The sequence below is a fragment of the Mangifera indica genome, chromosome 6 (assembly GCF_011075055.1).
Source record: "Mangifera indica cultivar Alphonso chromosome 6, CATAS_Mindica_2.1, whole genome shotgun sequence".
Classification (NCBI taxonomy): Eukaryota; Viridiplantae; Streptophyta; class Magnoliopsida; order Sapindales; family Anacardiaceae; genus Mangifera; species Mangifera indica.
The window spans coordinates 3419112-3442500 of NC_058142.1; the positions used below are offsets into that span (position 1 = coordinate 3419112).

At 33.5% G+C, this 23389-nt stretch overlaps 3 protein-coding genes across 4 annotated transcripts; all 3 read right to left on the minus strand.

Annotated features, from left to right (window-relative positions):
• Positions 1-2867: 2867 nt before the first annotated feature.
• On the minus strand, positions 2868-6591 carry LOC123218596 (PAP-specific phosphatase HAL2-like). Its single transcript, XM_044640095.1, has 3 exons — positions 6001-6591; positions 3440-4127; positions 2868-3330 (listed from the first exon to the last, which is right to left on the minus strand). The coding sequence occupies exons 1-3, from the start codon at positions 6560-6562 to the stop codon at positions 3027-3029; spliced, it is 1554 nt and encodes a 517-aa protein (XP_044496030.1). The 5' UTR covers positions 6563-6591; the 3' UTR covers positions 2868-3026.
• Positions 6592-11277: 4686 nt separating this feature from the next.
• On the minus strand, positions 11278-23146 carry LOC123218739 (internal alternative NAD(P)H-ubiquinone oxidoreductase A1, mitochondrial-like). Of its 2 annotated transcripts, XM_044640331.1 has the most exons (9): positions 23026-23146; positions 13831-14483; positions 13241-13454; positions 12928-13088; positions 12780-12845; positions 12534-12697; positions 12326-12440; positions 11724-11906; positions 11278-11640 (listed from the first exon to the last, which is right to left on the minus strand). In XM_044640331.1, the coding sequence occupies exons 2-9, from the start codon at positions 14413-14415 to the stop codon at positions 11485-11487; spliced, it is 1644 nt and encodes a 547-aa protein (XP_044496266.1). In that variant the 5' UTR covers positions 14416-14483; positions 23026-23146; the 3' UTR covers positions 11278-11484. The 2 variants fall into 2 exon arrangements, with proteins under 2 accessions (XP_044496266.1, XP_044496264.1); XM_044640329.1 differs by lacking the exon at positions 23026-23146 and having other exon boundaries at positions 13831-14544.
• LOC123218740 (internal alternative NAD(P)H-ubiquinone oxidoreductase A1, mitochondrial-like) lies at positions 18896-23266 on the minus strand. Its single transcript, XM_044640332.1, has 9 exons — positions 23026-23266; positions 21422-22074; positions 20832-21045; positions 20519-20679; positions 20371-20436; positions 20125-20288; positions 19917-20031; positions 19318-19497; positions 18896-19238 (listed from the first exon to the last, which is right to left on the minus strand). The coding sequence occupies exons 2-9, from the start codon at positions 22004-22006 to the stop codon at positions 19083-19085; spliced, it is 1641 nt and encodes a 546-aa protein (XP_044496267.1). The 5' UTR covers positions 22007-22074; positions 23026-23266; the 3' UTR covers positions 18896-19082.
• Positions 23267-23389: the final 123 nt, after the last annotated feature.

The following is a 23389-nucleotide window of genomic DNA, read 5'->3' on the forward strand; positions in this document are numbered from 1 at the left end:
TATGTATCATCACATGATTGAATATTTTTGAATTAAAGATAAAGTAATACCCAATTATATGATAACATATATAAATTTATATATCTAAAATAAATATCTAATTTTTTAAATATCATGATTATATTATTCAGTAGAATAAGTAGCAATGAAGTCAAAGATAGATATTTATTAATGAAATAGAAGTGTAAAAGGAAATTGGAAATAGAAGGCATTGTCGTTTTTGAAGGAAAATCAGAGGGTTAAGAGTGGAGGAGAAGATGAAGGCATAAATGTTCCAACCTCCCAACGGCGAGCTCATTAATGTGATTTCTGGGTCAAAATTATTATGCACATCTACATTAATTCTGACACCACCAAGTTCTTCTGATGCTTCTGAAGTCCAAACCAAACCAAACTCCAAATAATTAAATTAATAGCAATAATAAAAATATTAAACAATAAAATAGTAGGTTTTCATATATAAAAAATATAGATTTAAATATTTTTTTTAGTAATATATTAAAATTAAAAATTTAACTTATTAAAACGAATAATTATAAAATCAAAAATTTATCTGATCTAATATAATTAACTTAATACTAAAAAAAGCCTAATTTAAATAAAATTTCTGGATTAAAAAAATATTAGATAATTATATCTACCTCATTTTAATGAGTTAAATGCCACTTGCTTCGTACTTGTAAGACTTTTCAGGTTAAACGAATCTAGATGGCTTCCAGAGTGGTGCTGCCTTCATACAAGCATCCACAAAAACCCTATAATTTTATTATAAGTAATATATATATATATATATATATATATATATATATATATATATATATATGCACACACGCGCGTGCGCACACACACACTCACATGGGAGAACAATTATTTCCCACATGAAAAAGTAAAAAAACCATAAATTCCCACCTTTCATCAATTATTTCCCACATGAAAAAATAAAAAACTATAAATTCCCGCCTTTCATTAAATTTTACTTGTAAATTTTATCTTATTTTAAGATAAAAATAACAAAAATATAAATAATGTTTGTTATTGCTGATTACCAATTTATTATCATTCTATAATAAAATCACAAAATATATATATATATATTTTTACCTCTCTATTAGAGTTCACCACTCGCAGTCATTCCACTTTCACCATGAATCCATAGCAAACAAAAATCAAATCAATATTGATTTCTTCTTTCTCTTCACACCCCACCATTTTAAAATCTTTCATTCTTCTTCCTCTTCACACCCCACCATTTTAAAATCTTTCTTTCTTCTTCCTCTTCATCCCACTCCATCCCAAAATCACATGTTGCCACATCCATTGTCATTGTTACGTTGCAATTCGATACCTATAATCTCTTTTTTGTTGACTCTTTTTCATTATCATTGTATATGTTTTCTTTTACATCTATATCTCACTCTCCCTCTTTAGATGCCGTCTGCGATTTAATAAATTTTCTTTTAGACTATTTGTTTTAATTGATAATTGAAACTGATTTTTCTCTTTGATTGACTGTTTAACTAGATATTTCTCCGTACATAAATCTTCATTCAATGCTTAGCAAGATTTGAAAACGTCCAAGTAACATTAAGTCAAACTGTTTTAATAAAACTTAATTGCTACGAGGCAGCCAAAATCTGAGACAATGAGTTTCACTTAACTCTTGCAAATCACAATCAAAAGATCTCCATTAACAGTATGGCAAGGACAAGGGAACCAACCTGTTCCGCAACTTGTTGTCAAGAGAACCCATCAAAATTTAAAGGAAAGGACCGACCATTAATTAATTCCATCCATGAAACTTAGGCCAAAAGAGTTATTCCCACCCAAGGCTTGGTGAAATCCCAAACTCACACTTGTTATATTTTAAAAACTTAAATATATATTATTTTACTAAAATTTATTGTTAGATAAAGAGTAAAATTTTTATTTAGTTAAAAATATTTAAAAAAAATAAAAATTTACCATATCCCTCTTTTTATGTTTAAAAATCTAATAATTTTTTTTTTATGTAAAGTTTAAAAAATGATTATTTATCTCTTAGGAATTTTTTTTTCACTAGGGATGACACATTTTTACTATTAATTTTAATAGTAAATTTTAATATAGCAGTAAATATTTAAATTATTAAAAATTATGGGTGTGAATTGTGATTTCACCAGACCTTGGGTGGGAAAAGGACTTTTGACCGTGAAATAAACTTATATATGGATTTATTCATGACGTATGCTTCCTTGCTGGCAAAACTTTAAGTTCAAGACCTAGCCAGCCACCTTTTTCAGGATTTTGTCAGACAACATTTTATCACAATATAGTCAAGGCTCTTTACTAAGTTTAGGTGGGGATATTTATGCAAGTTCAGAGAAACATGTGGCATCATATTGATAGTGATAAATTTACATTAATTATTATAAAATTGATTTTTTTTAATAATTAATTGAAAACATTACTAGAAGGTGTTAAAGAATATACGCCTAATTACACAGAATGGTTGTGTTTCTGTTGGTTAGTTTGCAGCAAACTTTTTAATGAGTCCAGTTCCACAACCTAACTAGTTACTAAATTCATGATTCAATGGACAAAAACTGTACCTCCGCACCACAAGTTTTAAAACCCTATCCAATTTCGTTAAATAAGTAAATTTCAAAATACAATGATTATATCTATAACTACTGTATTAAATAATTTACGGTTTCGCTTTTGTTATATCATTTCATTATTCAGTTTCAAATTGATCACAAAGAGGTCATTTCGCTTCATCACGTAAGCTATCCTTTGGGGTCTTTGGACCATTATTTTAATTTGATCAATCCTCTCTTTACTAAAATCGGAAAGGTTTTGAGCTTATTCTATCCCAAGTTAACTAATAATTAGATACTCAATTATATGATGATATATCATCTATGTATTTAAAAGTGTGTGTACATAACATTGCTAAAAAAACCTACTGATTTTGCATGCACTGAAGCCTATCCTTCCCAACCATCAACATTCATTATAATAGAAAAGTGGTTTGTTCTTATTGGTGTTTATAGACTAGAGGAGTCCCAGCTAGCATCAACAGCACTGATGATTTTTTCATGAAGTTTGGCACCAGCACAAGCAATTATACCTCTATCAAGCCCCTCTACATATATGCCCCTTGAGAAGTCCAGTGGATGTCCTCCAGCATCAGTTACCACACCTCCAGCTTCTTCAATGATAACAACACCAGCTGCATGATCCCATATCTTCTCCTTGTATCCACACCTTGCAAACTTCATAAATATTTCAGCATCCCCACGAGCTATGGCTGCATACTTCACCATGCTGTACACACGCAATGGTTGCTTCCTGCAGCCGATAAATTTACATATTAGTAAAACAATGAAAAAGGGAATGGTGAACAATGCCATAGTACCACAAATTCTTGGAAGGAGACTAAAGGAAAAATGGTATGCACCTAAGACCAACACTGTGAGCTAGTCCTGCTGTGAAGGAGTGACTTGAATTTGACTTCTCAACCGGTTCACAGAAAGTTGCCAATGCTGGATTCTCAATGGAGGAAACTTTAACTGGCCTTGCAGAGTTTAGCAACACTAGCTTCTTATTTCCTAGGATCAAAGGCTGAATCCAAGCCCCTCCACTACCTCTCCTAGCATACATTACACAACCTTTGTCCCACGACTCAGATGTCAGTGGGGTCAATTTAGATATGATTCTGTGATAGCGGTGATGATAACTCAGCCATTCTTTCCTCATTGGGTAGTTAGGGCAGCCAAGAACTCCAACCACAGGTTCTCCATTTTCAATCAATGCTAAAGCAATAGCATATTGATCTCCTCGTACAAACCCCAATGTGCCATCAACAGGATCAAGTGCCCAAAATCTTCCTTCAGGGCCCCCATTTGAGTTGCATCGACTGATTGCTTCAAGCACCTCTGAGGTCCTAAGGGGAATGACTGGACCTTGGAACCCAAATCGGGGTGCTTCAACTAAACAGTTATTCACGGTTTTCACCACTGCTTCTAACAGGCCAGCTGCCTCAGCTGTGGACAGACTTTGGACATCTTCTTCAGCAACAATTGACACATTTTTACTCCCAAATGACTCTGAAAGTAGCCAGCTAACAATCGCTTGAACACTCCAATCTGTTTTCAATTTTCACCAGGTGACCGAGATATCAGCCAAAAATATGATTATTTTGCAAAGTTGTAAGGATAATCAGTTATGCCAAATGAAATATCCAATTTTTAGTGTTCTACGAATAACAAATCACACTTAAACCAACATAAAATCAACGTTCAGATGCTTAAAAATTTAGTATAATAACTTGCAAAGCAACAGAAAATTTGATCCAAGTACATGGTCATTCAGTCATCGCTTTCTCACTTTTTCTTTACATGTTTGTACTTCACAACCTATATTTTATAAATCAGTGATAATCAAATAGATCCTATCCTGATTAATACTATCAAGTAGATAATTCCTCAGTGAGATGGGTTTAAGAACATGATCTGAAACCTTATCAAGCCACGCTAACGGTGTTTTTTGAAAAAAAAAAGAAGATTACAACGAAACTAAATGTGTTAAGCGATAAGTCAGACATGGCTTTAACTTTTCTAAGTAAACAAGTGCATTGATCAGTCTAACAAATGACGCCTGACAACAGAGAGCAAATTCAACAAGTTCTTCCCCTGAAGAAGCTGAGCATGTAGCTCTACTGCGAGCACAAGTACCATGGCATAGTTAAAGAAATAAAAAAGAGAGTGTTGTTCACTGGATAAAGTAGGATGATGTAGCATAAATATCACATAGGTTCTAACATCCAAAATCATATCAGTTAGCAGCAAACAGCTATGTTAAACAAGAATGTCTGATTAGCTCTAATAATGTTGGAACAGTAAACTTGGAGCAATATTTAGCATGTAAACAAAACATGTATTTGTCATAAAAAGATTGATCCAAGTTGAGATGCATGAGCCCAATGATAAAATATCCTCCAATCCAATTCTGGAGAACTCAAATAGCCAAAATGATTGATAGATATGCAGCTCATAACTCGTGACCAGATAGATCTAAACCAATTCTACATGAATAAATGATGCAGCTTACGAGACTGAGTTCTTAGTTTTATCTTAAACTAAATTGCTGTAACCCTCCACATTATGTATGATAGTGTATACTAGAATCTGTACAGAAATTCGAGCCCAACTTAGGCACAGAAGTCCATAGTTCCAGCTTGAAATCCAATGCTTTCTAAATGTTTAGCAGTGAAATGGTTCTACATACATAGAAAGGCAGTTGCGACTACAAGAATATACACATTCTGACATATAGAAATGATGCGTGACAGCATAATTAATGAAAATTGTACATAATCCAGCCATCGATCTATTATCCATGTACAACATCTACCAACAGCCTAACGATATAAACTATTATTCTCAACAAGTGCTTGCAATATTAATAATATCTTCAATGAAAAGCATACGTAAACACTTCAAAAACATTGAAGGAAAAAAACATTTTTCTCCTGTTTCTGGCATTGTATTTCAAACAGCTAAAGTTGGATATATATGGCTGCATAAAAACTGCATTTTACAGGTTTTGCAAATCAAAAAAGTCACGCCATACCTCCATGAACGAGTGGATGGAGTTATCCTCAATATTTTAGATAGATGGGCTGTCTTGCGTTATTGCTCCGGTAGTCAAACAGAGAGATTCAACAGTTCTTCCCACCCAAGGAGAAGAACCAATATTCTTAGCTCAATGTGTTCATTTTAGCCACAAATTATTCAACCTTTATCAATATTGTTAATTCTAGGAATTAATATCCAGTAGAAAGTCAAGAACTGATAGACAATAATAACAATTCAATGAAACAATACTGAACCAACCATAAAGAACAATTCTGAACCAAAACAATGCCATTACACACTGCAACAAGCACAACAACAAATACCCAGTTCAAAACACAACAACTGAAAATAATTGAAACAGGAAACGAATAGTGAGATAAACCTGCAACTGTGACAGGAGAATTATCATCCTTAGAGTGGACCTGATTACTACTCTTAGAAATCAAATTTTCCTGCACTTTTTGACAAAGAAAGCAAGCCATTTGCACAGCTCTCACAGCAACATCCAATTCTTTAGAGTACTTAGCCTCTAAAGACTTGTCAAGACTAAGATTTCCCTGCTGCTGCTCCTCCATAATCGAAGAAGAAACATAATAGTTAGTATCAAACTTGGATAAAGAAACACTGTGGGGTGTTTTGCTTTTGTACTGGGTGTTTCTAGTGATATGTTGGCAATTGAATAAGAAAGAGAAGGTGTGAAACTTTCCATGGTGTGGAGTCAATAATCGTCTTGTTGTTCGGATGAATGGCCGTTGGGTTACAAGACTTGAACAATTCAAAGGCATCTTAATTGACAAGCAAATGAAAATTGGCTCTGTGTTTGTGTGGTTCCCGATGATTGTTGTCGCTGTAACCGTGAAAGGGAATATATTTATACCGAAAGGAAATCCAACACAACAAGGAGTTGGAGTTGGAGTCCATGTTGGTGAAAGCACCTGACCCATTGTTGTCTCTTTCTGTGCTTTCAATTTATTCGAAAGAGAATTTAATTAAAATTTTAAAATATTATTGATAATAAAGAGACTTAAATTTTGTTCAACGTGATGTTCATTTGGCAAGCTCCTGGTTTAAACGTGTAACAATGGCCTTGTTAACTTGGGTTGGGTTGGGCCTCATTCCCCAACATAAAATGCCCCTAATTGCCTTACCCAACACTAGCCTTGGCTTACCATCAAAAACTTTCTTGGTGGGTTAGCTGATTTTCTTTAAAGCCCAAAAGATTTTGTTAAAGCACATTGGCGCTTGATATATAATTATATGATTTGATGTAATTTTATTATAATTTAAAATTATTTAATTATATAATAATATATTGTTTAAATATCTAATCAAATACTCAGTATTAGATAAAATATTTTTATTGTTTTTTAAAGGAATCAAATTTTGATTTCACTTCATATACTTTTTAAAAATCTTGTTTGTCTAAGACCAAAAAACTAAGTTCTTTTTTGTATGAAAATGCAATGATAAATGAAAGAAAATTATTATATTTATAATTTTATATATAAAAAATATATATATATTATCACATGATTATATAATTTTAAATTAAAGATAAAATAATATTCGATTATGTAATAATATATTATTATTTTGGCATATTATTTTATTATAAAGGAAAAATTTTAATTTTTGTTTCTTTCATACCTGAGTACTTGGATTTATTCCAATTGCCTGAATCTTGGAATTTTGTCAACTAAGTGGGTCATTTTGATGTTGAATATGACATTGACCCCATCCGCATCCATTCTTAATAAATATCAAAGACCAATGCCTTTCTCTCTCTCTCTTAATCTCAGCTCTCAAGCAAACATAAAGCCCAGATTCAATGCACTCTAATTTCTCTTTCAAACTCAAGTCTGCAAGTCTTGCAGGCAGTTGGCCAAGACTTATTGGCTACCTAAGATTCTTCCTATTCAAAACCTTAAAAAAGAATTCCCCCGTGTGAGCAATAAAATTATTATATCATACTTTAGCACCATTGTCAAAAAAGTAGAGCATCTCCATCTAGTCCTTATCTTCTTCTTCACTTAATCAATTTAAATCAGTGAATTATTAAGTGACACATGGCTTTCAGCAAGGGCAAATTATCATGTCAATCTTTATATAAAGCGACTTGTCTTAAAACTTTTAAAGTCCTACAAAGCAAACACCAACTCGTTGGACACTCTCTGTCGCACTCACTCTGTTTCTTTCTTTCTTGTGATTCCTCAAACAGATTCTGAAAATGGCAAGTAGAAGGAATACTGTGATGAACAATGGCGGTGTTAATTCCTCCCGGAGATTTTCTTCAGGGCGTTTGATTCCAAAGAGGGGTCAAGTTAAGATGGGGATTGTGTTGGGGTTGGCTCACTCTTTTGCTTCCATCTTCTCTCTCAATAGCAGATGTAAAAGTACCAGGCTTTCCCAGTAATTAAACCCAGAAGAATAAATTTTGATACCAGTGAGGGAGATGGTGAATTGGAGGGTACTTTTGTTCTTCTGGAGGGAAGAAGATCCATGAAACTTGGAATTTTTTGTTGTTTATGTAATGTTTAGAGTGTAACTTCTAGTGTTTGTACATAGGAAAATTTGAAACTTAGTGCAATCAATTCGGCATTACTCTTGTTTAGTATCTCATCGATGTCTGCTAGTATTTATATCGAATTCATATGTAGAATGGGCAATCTCCAATGATGTTTGGGTTTAAGAGAAATATTAATCGGAAAACAGCAACTGGGGAAGTGTAAAAATTAAAATGAATTACTAAATGACAACTCAAGAGTCGCTGGAGTGGTGTGAAAGTTGGGATTGTCAAAAAGAGGTAATGGGTATAAGATTTAGTAATTAACTTAATTAGTATTATAGTTATAAGATCAATTACAAAAGTTGGGATTTAACCTATACAATATATTTGTTACAACTGTAAAAAAAAAATTATTCAAAAAGGGTTTTTCAAAAAAAAAGAAAAGAAAACTGCCAAGATAAAGAATAAAAATACCATAACCAGATGACATAGACGCTGATGTTGTCCTGTATCAACCACTATAGCCCAAGGGTGGGCATCTCTCGGCAGCCGGGTAGCATAGGAAACTCTATGTATTTAAAAAAGAATGTTGAACAAGTGGGCATAAAAAAGAAAGAAGCCATGGGAATGCATGAGCAAAGGGATGGAAAGGCTGGTGTTTTATTAAAATTGACAATGAAAAGTTGAAGCGGTGGGGGGCTATTCCTTTATAAACAATCTAACTAAAACATTACATGAAGAATCTATTCCCTCCTTGACATAATCTCAGCACATAAAAACCTTATAAAACAAAAGAGGTTCATTCATGGAACAAACTTTTCAGTAGGGGTGTTCAAAATTATTCAATAATCCAATCTAACCAATTTTTGAACTAAAAATTGAATTGAAAAATAGATTATTTGAAAAATTGGTTTGGATAACGATTCAAAAAAATAGAAAACCCGTTTTTTCAGTTCAATTATCAGTTTATCTAATTTTCAAAATTAGTTAACTAAATCGAATTGATTTTTAAAAATTTGAATAAAATAACAATAAAATATTGAACATACTTTTTAAAAAAATTAGGAAAAAATAAAATATGATAACTTTTTTAAAATTTAGTTCAACAACTAATTAATAAAAAATTCTACTCGATTTAAAATCAGTTAATTTTTAAATCAATTCGATTTCATTCATAAGTTTTTTTAAACTAAAAATTTAGCTTAATTTAATTCAAAAAATTGGTAAATTGGTTCGATCTCCAACTTATCGAGTACATTGAATCAACCCATAATATTCATTGAATCCTACAACAGATCTATTCAACAAAATCTTCCAAGTATAAACCTCCCATCCATATCTATTTAAGATATTATAAACCACATTTTCCATTTTCCTTTAAAACCATATTTTTTAACATTAATAAATCAACAAAATCAATGGATCTCCCACAACATATTCGAAATAATCAGCCACCTGGAACTAAATTTGAATACAGCTCCCTAATCATGAAGAAACAGATTAAGCCACACATTAGTATTAATCATTTTCTTTAAAGAAATTGCAGCGTGATTTTTATGCCAAATTCAAACTCAAATGACTAATTTGTCCTTTACTTATATTGATTTGTTGAAAACCTAACCCATTCTTTTGATCATGGAAATCAACTGATAAATTTTTTTATTTTTATTTTAAAACTTTAGATAGAATAAAAGATTTTGTAATGTAAAAATTTTTAAGTATTGATTTAATAATATTATTGAAACTAAATAACATTAATTAAAGGTGCTTTTTTATCCTATTTCTGTCCGAGGATATAAATATAACAATAATGTTACTAACAACTAAAATAAATAATATTATTTTATTAATAAATTATATATATACATATTTAATATATAATTACATATATAAATAATATATAATTAAAATAAAATAATATTTAATCACAATAATATATTATTTATACATTAAAAATATATATTAAAAATACACTTGCCCTTTTGATACAACAGTAAAGACCCATATGTTAGGCCCAACAACTACAAGATTATAAAACATATGAATTATTGTTTTAAAAATCGAATCAAATTGACACTGATTGAATCGAAAACCAGTCTTATGTTCGATCTGAATAACATTAAAAACTGACTTACTTGTTAATTCAGTCAAATCCGATGAACTGATCAAAACTGACAAAACCGGATTTAACCAAAATTTAAGGTATTTTTAAAATTTTTAATTATTTTTAAGTAATTTAATTATTTTATATTAGACTACATTAATATTTAAAAGTCTGTAAGGAAAATATAAAATCGAAAATAAAATTAAAAAGAAGAAAAAAGACATCTCATATATATTGAAATATCATATATAAATTATAACTTACAAAATTATATTTTTTTTCCTGTATCATGAGATAAAGAGATTTTTTTCATTTAATTGTTTTATTAAAATCAAGTGAGTAATTATCATCACTTAGAAATGATATGTTTTAATAATCATAAGTCTGATTATCTTGATTGATCTTTTTATAAATTTTTAAATAAAATTTATTGATTACTTTGATATTATTTAAAAAATTAAATTAAATTTAATAATAAATTAAACTGATCAATTATCAATTGAATCACAAATTAGTGAAATAACTAATTCGATCATCGATTTGTTTTTAAAAACATTGATACGAACACAACTAAGCTCGGGAGTGGAATCTCAAGGTCAAAATCGTCAACTCTCGTCAAACAAACAGCCTACAAAATTAGTGATATATTCCACTGCAATTACCATTTTAACCATAACTCGTTTCATAAAACAATCCATCAACTCTCTCGAGCAACGCAGAAAGCTTTCAGAAAACGAATTCGGCAACTCTCTCTCTCTCACTCTTTCTGATTATTGAAAAAGGCAGGCTTAAGAGTTACAACGAAGACATGGCTGGTGCAAGAAGTGCTATAATTAACGGTGGAAATTTCCCTCAAAGGTTATCTAGTGGCCGTCCAATCCCCAAGAGGGGTCAAGTAAAGGTGGCAATTCTGGTGGGTTTAGCTCACTCACTGGCTTCAATCTTCTCCCACACCAGTCGCCGATTATGACAGTTAACTTTAGATTTTGTTGAGTAGTTGAATCTTGACAAAGTTTTTACTGGTTTATTGCAGAGAAAAGGAAATTTTGTTTTGCATTAGCTGTAATTGGCTTGTTTCTTGCATTGATTTTGAAATATGAAGAAGAACCCTCCCAGATCCTTGCTTACACAAAAAATTACTTTCCAAGACCCACCAATAAGTGTATAATTATCTGTAAAAAATAAAGCTATGAAGAGCTGACTAATGTGCCCAAAAGAAAGCAATTTTTAAATGGCATGTAGATCTTGGTTTCAACTTATCCAATCCTAGAGTTGTCTCTGCCGAAAACTAGAGTAGTTGCCCAGTTAACTGCAACATAAAACCTGTTCCTCCAACTGACAACGCGTGTCAGATATGCAGAGCGCCAAATAAACCAGCTCATAAATCCTGCAAGTGATATGCCTTTTGCATCCTGCAAATTCTCCCAGGTGCTTATCGCTTAGAACAGTTGAGTAGATTGAGGAGGATTCAACATCAAAAGCTTAAAACATTTACCTTTGATTGGCGTAGATCCACCAAGGCCTTGTAGCGGCCAACCGACGCCATGCTTCCAAGATGCTTGTACACAAAAGGGTCTCCCAGAGAAACGCTCTGCGCACTGAATGCCTTGCCCCCATTTTGCTTTCCTATCTTCTTGTTAAATAATTCCATCAAATATTTGCCTTGCCTTTCAGCAACCTGTTTCAAAATTACACACAAGTTAGCAACCTGGCTCAAACATTACAGACTTCGGCATCATTCTCTGAAATGTCCTATTGATAGTGCTTTCTCATTAAGATTTGATATGCTTATAATAATGTGATAAACAAATTGTTTCTCTATTAAATTACTGAATTGCAGGAAAGCATTGCCTTAACAAGATCAGTCATTATCGAACAGTGAACACTTTCATAGTCTCTTCATGTTCTAGAGTTTTACCAATCATTGGCTCTGTTCAACTCAATCACATATAATTTGCCAATAACAGAAGTCCTCGCAGTTTTAGGGAAAAATAAGGATTAACACAACTTGTGACTTCTATGGTGTATCATTCAATACCTAAGAGAGATCAGAGTGTCATAAGAGGTAAGAATTTGTTAGAGCAGAGGGGATCTGACCTGTGCTAGAGCTGGAAGCACTGGCCTCCCTGTCTGTTCAAGAAAACCAGCACAATCTCCAAGTGCAAATACATCTTGCACAGATGGCACTCTCAACCATTCATCGACACCAATTCTGTATCACTCAATAAGATTAGACCATCCAGATTAGATACAGAGAAGAAAAATGAAAAGATGGAAATCCAAAAGACAATGCCGCTTCTTATACCTCCCACCAGGTGACTTGGGAAGATTTAGCGATTTCACAAACTCAGAGGGACCAACACCTGTAGACCAGACCAGGAGGCCGTATGGAACAACAGTCCCATCATTTAGAACTATCTTTTCGGGATGCACCTCTTTTACAACACCTTTCACGAGGCGAACACCAGACTGGTACAAAATTCCATGTCAGTGATAAATGAAAGAATTATATTGAAACATTCTCCAGCATACAGAAAGCAGTTTAAATTACCTTATATAAGTGATTTGTTGCATACTGCCGCAGGCTGATATCAAAGGATGATAAAATTTCATTTGCCTGTCCAATAAAAGCATTGGTAAACTTAATTGGTAATGACATGATAACTCATCTATCTAAAATTATGAAGAGTTCTCAGTACCTCAATGAGGGTAACTTCGACATAACTTTTGACGTGAGCATACTGCTCCTGGACATCTTTCATGATGAAATCACTTAATTCACCACTAAACTCTACCCCTGTTGGGCCACCACCAATGACAACACAGTGTAAAAGGCGATTCTTCTCTTCTTCAGATATGCCTGTGATAATAAATTGAATTTCAAGATCACAAACAGAGTCATACAAGAAAGCTAAAACTTCAGTAATGACACAATCAAAAAGGACAGCGTCACTTTGTCTCCAAGGCTATCAAAGAGAACAAGTTAAGAAAACCTTGATGCTGAAAGCTCACCTGGATTTTGCGAAAGCATGAGGTTCAAGAGAAGCTTCCTCCTTATTTGTTGGGCATGATGTACTTCACGAAGGAAAAATGCGTTTTCCTTCACCCCCTTGATGCCGAAAGTTAAAGGTTCAGCTCCAGCAGCAATTACAAGTTTGTCATATGCAACTTTAAAGTAGTGAGGCTCATGAGATGATCCTCCATTGCTGACAGTCTCACAGTAAACCTATAAGAAAATATAAGATCAAGTCAGAATGTAAAATAAAACAGGTTAGACATCCATGTCAACTAGAGACTCACGGTATAGATACTTTCACAAATCAGTTAATTCTCATAACCATGCCTTAATTAAATATCATAACAGGGGACAGTTGATCTTATACTATATTATTATTGATGCTTCCATGGCAGTTTGAAGCACCTCATGTGACATGCAGTGAATATAATATCTGCCAATGACATCAATCATTGACATAACAGTTTATAGTTATATTCATGGTAATTGAAATATATCCTTCAAAGTGGAAGTCAAAAGTTAAGCAGAAAGATAAAAAATAACAATAATTAAGCTAAACATAAGTGCGGTTGAAGAAGTCACTCACTTCATGTTTGCCAGTGTCGATGCCAGTGCAGGAAGCCAGATAAAAGTATGAATTGGGTTCTGTCCCCAATGAAGTCTGTATCCGATTAACTGGCTCAGCTACAGAGCGAAATTCCAGGGTTCCAACACAAGTTGAAGCAAGCAAAGGAGTGAAGACCATGTGATTCCTTGGAGATATGCAAACAACATCATAAATTTTGGTATCAAGTCCTTTAAGGAACCGGCATGCACCCCATCCTGTACCAAGGACAACCACCCTTGGCTTTTCACCTGGCTTCGTCGCTTCTAGTCCTCCATACCTTGGTTCTTCCTCATATTCTGATTCAGACGACTCCACAATTCTCTCTGCATTTTGAAATTGAAAATGTGGGGTTGTCCTTATTCCTCTGCTCCAATACCCCAAGGAACTTGCCATCCTAATGTTGGGTAAGTATGATACGTTGCCATGAGGTGATACATTTTCAAAAGAAGGTAAGGAGTTATATGTGGATACTCCCTCGCAGAACGTATAATTCTGAAGTGGGTAACCGCCGATGCTACCTCCTGACCTTCTTAAGCCACTCCTAGCTATTCTAGCCAATGCCATATCGAGAGTGTAGAAGTCCCAACAGCTTTAGGATGCTAGTACAATTTAGAAGCTATCACCTATTGAACCTGAAACAAAGGAGATGACAGAAGTAAGATGAAAAGAGCCACTATTGGAACAGGAGGAGCCCAGGGCAAAAGTTAAATAGAGAAGCCAATTCAAACACTCGAAATTTTGTGGACAAATGAAGACAACAAGCAACGTTGTAGGACACCACTAATAGTGCAAATCTGGCAAAAAGACAGTTTGTTGAAGCATCAAAACAATTGATTCCATGACAACTGGACAAGAAAAGTCATAGTCAACTTTGGTTTCTGCGCCATGTGAAGCCACATACAAAGAGAAAAGTCTTGTAGATCTCTAGAATGAATGAAATTATGATTTTACATCGGAATTTCCCAGCAATTATATTCCTAACATTGGTTTTACAAATTCAGAGCTAGTTCCAAACAACACGAATAAGGGCTTCTATTTCTAGGACATTGCTTGATCATTTGATGAAATTATGCCTACCGCTAGAATCGTTGTTCACCATGTCCATTCCTTTAAGGCAAAACCTTAGACTTCAAGATCTAGATTTCTAAGATATATAGAGAATCTAGCGGCTGGCTGGACGATGTATATATTTTGTTAAAGCACATCGCGACTGGATATATAATTATATAATTTGATATAATTTTATTATAATTTAAAATTATTTAATTATATAATAATATATTATTTAGATATCTAATCAAATACTCAATATTAGATAAAACAATTTTATTGTTTTTTAAAGGAATCAAATTTTAATTTCACTTCATATATTTTTTAAAAATCTTGTTTGCCTAACACCAAATAACTAACTTTTTTTTGGTATGAAAATGCAATGATAGATGAAGAAAACTATTACATCTATAATTTTGTATATAAAAAATAATATATTATCATATGATTATATAATTTTAAATTAAAGATAAAATAATATTTGATTATATGATAATATATTATTATTTAGGTATATTATTTTATTATAAAGGAAAAGATTTTAATTTTTGTTTCTTTCATACTTGAGTACTTGGATTTATTCCAATTGCTTGAATCTTGGAATTTTGTGTCAAATCCAACATCATATTTTCTCAATTAAGTGGGTCATTTTGATGTTGAATATGACATTGAACCCATCCGCATCCATTCTTAATAAATATCAAAGACCAATAATGCCTTGCTCTCTCTCTCTCTCTCTCTCAATCTCAACTCTCAAGCAAACATAAAGCCCAGATTCAATGCACTCTAATTTCTCTTTCAAACTCAAGTGTGCAAGTCTTGCAGGCATTTGGCCAAGACTTATTGGCTACCTAAGATTCTTCCTATTCAAAACCTCAAAAAAGAATTCCCCCGTGTGAGCAATAAAACTATTATATCATACTTTAGCACCATTGTCAAAATAGTAGAGCATCTCCATCTAGTCCTTATCTTCTTCTTCACTTAATCAATTTAAATCAGTGAATTATTAAGTGACATATGGCTTTCAGCAAGGGCAAATTATCATGTCAATCTTTATATAAAGCGACTTGTCTTAAAACTTTAAAGTCCTACAAAGCAAACACCAACTCATCGGACACTCTCTGTCTCACTCACTCTATTTCTTTCTTTCTAGTGATTCCTCAAACAGATTCTGAAAATGGCAAGTAGGAGGAATACTGTGATGAACAATGGCGGTGTTTATTCCTCCCAGAGATTTTCTTCAGGGCGTTTGATTCCAAAAAGGGGGTCAAGTTAAGATGGGGATTGTGTTGGGGTTGGCTCACTCTTTTCCTTCCATCTTCTCTCTCAATAGCAGATGTAAAAGTACCAGGCTTTCTCAGTAATTAAACCCAGAAGCGTAAATTTTGATACCAGTGAGGGAGATGGTGAATTGGAGGGTACTTTTGTTCTTCTGGAGGGAAGAAGATCCATGAAACTTGGAATTTTTTGTTGTTTATGTAATGTTTAGAGTGTAACTTCTAGTGTTTGTGCGTAGTAAAATTTGAAACTTAGTGCAATCAATTCGCCATCTCATCAATGTCTTCTAGGATTTTTATCGAATTCATATGTGGAATGGGCAATCACCAATGATGTTTAGGTTTAATAGAAATATTAATTGGAAAACAGCAATTGGGGAAGTGTAAAGTTTAAAATGAATTACTAAATGATATTTCAAGAGTAGTTGGAGTGGTGTGAAGTTGGGATTCTCAAAAAGAGGTAATGGGTATAAGATCTAGTAATTAACTTAATTAGTATTATAATTATACGATTGATGACAAAATTTGGGATTTAACCTATACAATATATTCATTACAACTCTAAAAAAAAAAAGGGTTTTTCACAAAAAAAAAAAAGAAAACTGGCAAGATTAAGAATAAAAATAACATAAGCAGATCACATAGACGCTGATGTCGTCCTGTATCAACCACTATAGCCCAAGGGTGGGCATCTCTTGGCAGCCGGGTAGCATAGGAAACTCCATGTATTTAAAAAAGAAAGTTGAACAAGTGGGCATCAAAAAGAAAGAAGCAATGGGAATGCATGAGCAAAGGGATGGAAAGGCTGGTGTTTTATTAAAGACTAGTTTTAATTGACAATGAAAAGTTGAATTGAAGTTGAAGCGGTGGGGGGCTATTCTTTTATAAACAGTCTAGATATAACATTACATGAAGAATCTATTCCCTCCTTGACATAATCTAAGAACCTAAAAACTTCACAAAACAAAAGAGGTTCATTCATGGAACTTACCAAGTACATTGAATCAACCACAATATTCATTGAATCAAACAAGATTTTGTCAATAAAATCTTCCCAAGTATAATAAGCCTCCCATCCAAAGCTATTTAAGATATTATAAAACCATATTCTCCATTTTCTTTTAAACCCATATATTTTTTTTATCATAGACTTATGATTAATAAATAAATAAAAAGTAATATTATATAAATAATTTATACATAAATAATAATATATTATTATATAATTAGATAATTAAAAATTAAAAATAAAATAATATTTAATTATATGATAATATATCATTATTTATATATATAATTTTATTGATATATAAAATTAACGGGTCTCCGACAACATGTGTGAAAGAATCATCAACTACTGGGACACTTGGAAATATAGTTGAATGCAGGTAGCTAATTATGAAAAAACAGATAAAGCTACACATTATTATTATTGATCATTTTCTTAAAGAAATTGCCACGTGATTTTTATGCCAAATCCAAACCCCGCCACCACTAACAATTCCTTTTCTTTTTCAAATTTTCTACATGCTCAAATGACTAACTTGTCCTTTAATTATATTAATTGTTGCAAAATCTAAATCATTCTTTTGTTAATGGAATTCAACAGATTAAATTTTATTTTAATTCAAAAACTGTAGATAGAATGAAAGATTTTGTAATGTAAACTTTTCAACTACTTATTTAATAATATTATTGAAATTTAATAACATTAATTAAAGGGCCTATATTAGTCTAATGAAATAAATATAACAATAATATTACTGGCCATGGAAATAAAATAAAATAATATCAATTTTAATAAAATTATGTAAACTTATTTTAAGTTTTTAGTATATATCATCAAATAATTAAATAATTTTAAGGATAAAATAATATTTAATCAAATAATTAAGTAATATTTAATCACATTATTTTATATTATATATATATATATATATTTAAAAATAAATAAATATATAATATTATTCTATTATTTTGTTTATAAAATTTTTATATATATATATTTTTTTTTACATAATTAAATATACAAATAATATATTATTATATAATTAAATAATTTTAAATTAAAAATAAAATATTACTTAATTATATAATAATATATTATTTACATATTAAATTATATATTTAAAGGTATATAAATATATAGGTGTACCGCCATTGCAAGGTCCAACAACTTCAAAATTATAAAACATACGAGCACAACTAAGCTTGGGGATTTCAGGGTCAAAATCGTGAACTCTCTTCAAACAAACAGTCTACAAAATTAGTAATATATTCCGCTGCAATTACCATTTTACCCATCCCGCCCTTTATAAAGCCAAGCCACCAACCCTCCCAAGCAACGCAAAACGCTCTCAGAAAACGAATTCAGCAGCCCTTTCTCTCACTCTATCCGGATCTTGAAAAAGGCAGGCTTAAGAGTTACAAAGAAGACATGGCTGGTGCAAGAAGTGCTATGATCAACGGTGGAAATTTCCCTCATAGGTTATCTAGTGGCCGTCCAATCCCCAAGAGGGGTCAAGTTAAGGTGGCAATTCTGGTGGGTTTAGCTCACACTGTGGCTTCAATCTTCTGCCACACCAGTCGCCGATCATGAGAATTAACTTGACATTTTGTTTAGAGTATTTGAGTTTGTAGAAAGTTCGCACTGGTTTATTGAAGACAAAAGGAAATTTTGTTTTGCATTAGCTGTAATTGGCTTGTTTCTTGCATTGTTTTTGGAATATAAAGAAAGGAGTCTTTATTCAGAACCGTTCCAGATCCTTGCTTACACAAAAAATTACTTTCCAAGACCCACCAATAAGTATATAATTGTCCTATACAAAAATAAAGCTATGAAGAGCTAACTAATGTGCCCAAAGGAAAGCAATTTTCAGATGACATGTAGATCTTGGTTTCAACTTATCCGATCCTAGAGTTATCTCTGCCGAAAACTAGAGTTGTTGCCCAGTTAACTGCAACATAAAACCTGTTCCTCCAACTGACAACCCGTGTCAGATATGCAGAGCGCCAAATAAACCAGCTCACAAATCCTGCAAGTGATATGCCTTTTGCATCCTGCAAAGTAACCCAGATTTTCATTGCTTAGAACCGTTAGTACTATGAGGATTCAACATCAAATGCCTAAAACATTTACCTTTGATTGGCGTAGATCCACCAAGGCTTTGTAGCGGCCAACCGATGCCATGCTTCCAAGGTGCTTGTACACAAAAGGGTCCCCCAGAGGAATGTTCTGCGCACTCAATGCCTTGCCCTCATTTTGCTTTCCTATCTTGTTAAATAATTCCATCAAATATTTGCCTTGCCTTTCAGCAACCTGTTTCAAAATTACACACAAGTTAGCAACCTGGCTCAAACATTACAGACTTCGGCATCATTCTCTGAAATGTCCTATTGATAGTGCTTTCTCATTAAGATTTGATGTGCTTATAATAATGTGATAAACAAATTGTTTCTCTATTAAATTACTGAATTGCAGGAAAGCACTGCCTTAACAAGATCAGTCATTATCGAACAGTGAACACTTTCATAGTCTCTTCATGTTCTAGAGTTTTACCAATCATTGGCTCTGTTCAACTCAATCACATATAATTTGCCAATAACAGAAGTCCTCGCAGTTTTAAGGAAAAATAAGGATTAACACAACTTGTGACTTCTATGGTGTATCATTCAATACCTAAGAGAGATCAGAGTGTCATAGGAGGTAAGAATTTGTTAGAGCAGAGGGGATCTGACCTGTGCTAGAGCTGGAAGCACTGGCCTCCCTGTCTGTTCCAGAAAACCAGCACAATCTCCAAGTGCAAATACATCTTGCACAGATGGCACTCTCAACCATTCATCGACACCAATTCTGTATCATTCAATAAGATTAGACTATCCAGATTAGATACAGAGAAGGAAAATGAAAAGATGGAAGTGCAAAAGACAATGCCGCTTCTTATACCTCCCACCAGGTGACTTGGGAAGATTTAGCGATTTCACAAACTCAGAGGGACCAACACCTGTAGACCAGACCAGGAGGCCGTATGGAACAACAGTCCCATCATTTAGAACTATCTTTTCGGGATGCACCTCTTTTACAACACCTTTCACGAGGCAAACACCAGACTGGTACAAAATTCCATGTCAGTGATAAATAAAAGAATTATATTGAAACATTCTCCAGCATACAGAAAGCAGTTTAAATTACCTTATAAAAGTGATTTGTTGCATACTGCCGCAGGCTGATATCAAAGGATGATAAAATTTCATTTGCCTGTCCAATAGAAGCATTGGTAAACTTAATTGGTAATGACATGATAACTCATCTATCTAAAATTATGAAGAGTTCTCAGTACCTCAATGAGGGTAACTTTGATATAACTTTTGACGTGAGCATACTGCTCCTGGACATCTTTCATGATGAAATCACTCAATTCACCACTAAACTCTACCCCTGTTGGGCCACCACCAATGACAACACAGTGTAAAAGGCGATTCTTCTCTTCTTCTGATATGCCTGTGATAATAAATTGAATTTCAAGATCACAAACAGAGTCATACAAGAAAGCTAAAACTTCAGTAATGACACAATCAAAAAGGACAGCGTCACTTTGTCTCCAAGGCTATCAAAGAGAACAAGTTAAGAAAACCTTGATGCTGAAAGCTCACCTGGATTTTGCGAAAGCATGAGGTTCAAGAGAAGCTTCCTCCTTATTTGTTGGGCATGATGTACTTCACGAAGGAAAAATGCGTTTTCCTTCACCCCCTTGATGCCGAAAGTTAAAGGTTCAGCTCCAGCAGCAATTACAAGTTTGTCATATGCAACTTTAAAGTAGTGAGGCTCATGAGATGATCCTCCATTGCTGACAGTCTCACAGTAAACCTATAAGAAAATATAAGATCAAGTCAGAATGTAAAATAAAACAGGTTAGACATCCATGTCAACTAGAGACTCACGGTATAGATACTTTCACAAATCAGTTAATTCTCATAACCATGCTTTAATTAAATATCATAACAGGGGACAGTTGATCTTATACTATATTATTATTGATGCTTCCATGGCAGTTTGAAGCACCTCATGTGACATGCAGTGAATATAATATCTGCCAATGGCATCAATCATTGACATAACAGTTTATAGTTATATTCATGGTAACTGAAATATATCCTTCAAAGTGGAAGTAAAAAGTTAAGCAGAAGGATAAAAAATAAGAATAATTAAGCTAAACATAAGTGCGGTTGAAGAACTCACTCACTTCATGTTTGTCAGTGTCGATGCCAGTGCAGGAAGCCAGATAAAAGTATGAATTGGGTTGTGTCCCCAATGAAGTCTGTATCCGACTAACTGGCTCAGCTACAGAGCGAAATTCCAGGGTTCCAACACAAGTTGAAGCAAGCAAAGGAGTGAAGACCATGTGATTCCTTGGAGATATGCAAACAACATCATAAATTTTGGTATCAAGTCCTTTAAGGAACCGGCATGCACCCCATCCTGTACCAAGGACAACCACCCTTGGCTTTTCACCTGGCTTCGTCGCTTCTAGTCCTCCATACCTTGGTTGTTCCTCATATTCTGATTCAGACTCCTCCACAATTCTCTCTGCATTTTGAAATTGAAAATGTGGGGTTGTCCTTACTCCTCTGCTCCAATACCCCAAGGAACTTGCCATCCTAATGTTGGGTAAGTATGATACGTTGCCATGAGGTGATACATTTTCAAAAGAAGGTAAGGAGTTATATGTGGATACTCCCTCGCAGAGCGTATAATTCTGAAGTTGGTAACCGCCGATGCTACCTCCTGACCTTCTTAAGCCACTCCTAGCTATTCTAGCCAATGCCATATCGAGAGTGTAGAAGTCCCAACAGCTTTAGGATGCTAGTAAAATTTAGAAGCTATCACCTATTGAACCTGACACAAAGGAGATGACAGAAGTAAGATGAAAGGAGCCACTATTGGAACAGGAGGAGCCCAGGGCAAAAGTTAAATAGAGAGGCCAATTCAAACACTCGAAATTTTGTGGACAAATGAAGACAACAAGCAACGTTGTAGGACACCACTAATAGTGCAAATCTGGTAAAAAGACGTTTGTTGAAGCATCAAAACAATTGATTCCATGACAACTACCAAATACGTTTAGGCATGTTATGATTTTACATCGGAATTTCCCAGCAATTATATTCCTAACATTGGTTTTACAAATTCAGAGCTAGTTCCAAACAACACGAATATGGGCTTCTATTTCTAGGACATTGCTTGATCATTTTGATGAAATTATGCCTACCGCTAGAATCGTTGTTCACTATGTCCATTCCCTTAAGGCAAAACCTTAGACTTCAAGATCTAGATTTCTAAGATATATAGAGAATCTAGTGGCTGGCTGGACCATGTATATATTTTTTCCATGACAGTATTGATTTTCCAAAGGAAATTGTTAGCAAAAGTGAACTCAGCTGTCCTATAAAATGGCGGCAACTCTCATTAGAATATTCATTTTGTTCAAACACCAAGCTATAAAACAGGAACAAGTATTCTTATAATTTAGTAACACATTATTTTATCTATAAAATCATATAGAAGCTTGAAACTAATTAAAAAAAAAATGACAAACAGGTAGAAGGCCGATCACGAAAACAAAAATCCACACAGAACTCAGAACCCGGTTCTTTCAAACAATCAAGCTCAAATATTTAAGAATTAAACAATCTCTTGCTTCACATAATTTTCATTATATATAAAAAAACAAAATAAGAAAGCAAACAATAATAAATCAGCTAAACATCACATGCATGTTATAGCAAGAACAAATATGGAAACAACAAAAATGAAGGATTTTGGGGGAAGAAAGTTGAAGAACATTACTGTTTAAGAACGAAATGTAGTTTCTTATTTGTTTAATGTTGAATAATGGTGAGCGTTTCCCAGATCTCTGGAGCAGCAGCTTACTTTAACACAAGGGCGACGCGTTAAAAAATACGAAAAGGTCTAGAAAGCAAGCTGCGAGTAGGTGGCCAACTTGGACCGCAAGAAACCTGTGGGAAGGCGTTCTCCCATATTCACTCATTCAGCATGTTCAATTTTTCCTGGGGAAAGCGAGGTTCCAGGAAGCAAGCGTGTTGCAGCATATTCTGCTGCATGCTTAGGAGTTGGTCCCACCTTTTAAATGTGAAAATTGATGTAGGGACACAAAGACACTTCTAGCCCTGATACACCGACTTTGTTAATG

Bases quoted from the DNA above. Each gene is read 5' to 3' on its own strand.
- LOC123218596 (XM_044640095.1), bottom strand. From the start codon at position 6,562: ATGGGTCAGGTGCTTTCACCAACATGGACTCCAACTCCAACTCCTTGT. The intron at 4,128-6,000 runs GTTTATCTCACT...AATTGAAAACAG, and splicing joins TTCTCCTGTCACAGTTGCAG to ATTGGAGTGTTCAAGCGATT. The intron at 3,331-3,439 runs GTGCATACCATT...TATCGGCTGCAG, and splicing joins GCTCACAGTGTTGGTCTTAG to GAAGCAACCATTGCGTGTGT.
- LOC123218739 (XM_044640331.1), bottom strand. From the start codon at position 14,415: ATGGCATTGGCTAGAATAGCTAGGAGTGGCTTAAGAAGGTCAGGAGGT. The intron at 13,455-13,830 runs GTGAGTGACTTC...ATTTTCTTATAG, and splicing joins TCGACACTGGCAAACATGAA to GTTTACTGTGAGACTGTCAG. The intron at 12,698-12,779 runs GTAATTTAAACT...ATTTTGTACCAG, and splicing joins CAACAAATCACTTATATAAG to TCTGGTGTTCGCCTCGTGAA.
- LOC123218740 (XM_044640332.1), bottom strand. From the start codon at position 22,006: ATGGCATTGGCTAGAATAGCTAGGAGTGGCTTAAGAAGGTCAGGAGGT. The intron at 21,046-21,421 runs GTGAGTGAGTTC...ATTTTCTTATAG, and splicing joins TCGACACTGACAAACATGAA to GTTTACTGTGAGACTGTCAG. The intron at 20,289-20,370 runs GTAATTTAAACT...ATTTTGTACCAG, and splicing joins CAACAAATCACTTTTATAAG to TCTGGTGTTTGCCTCGTGAA.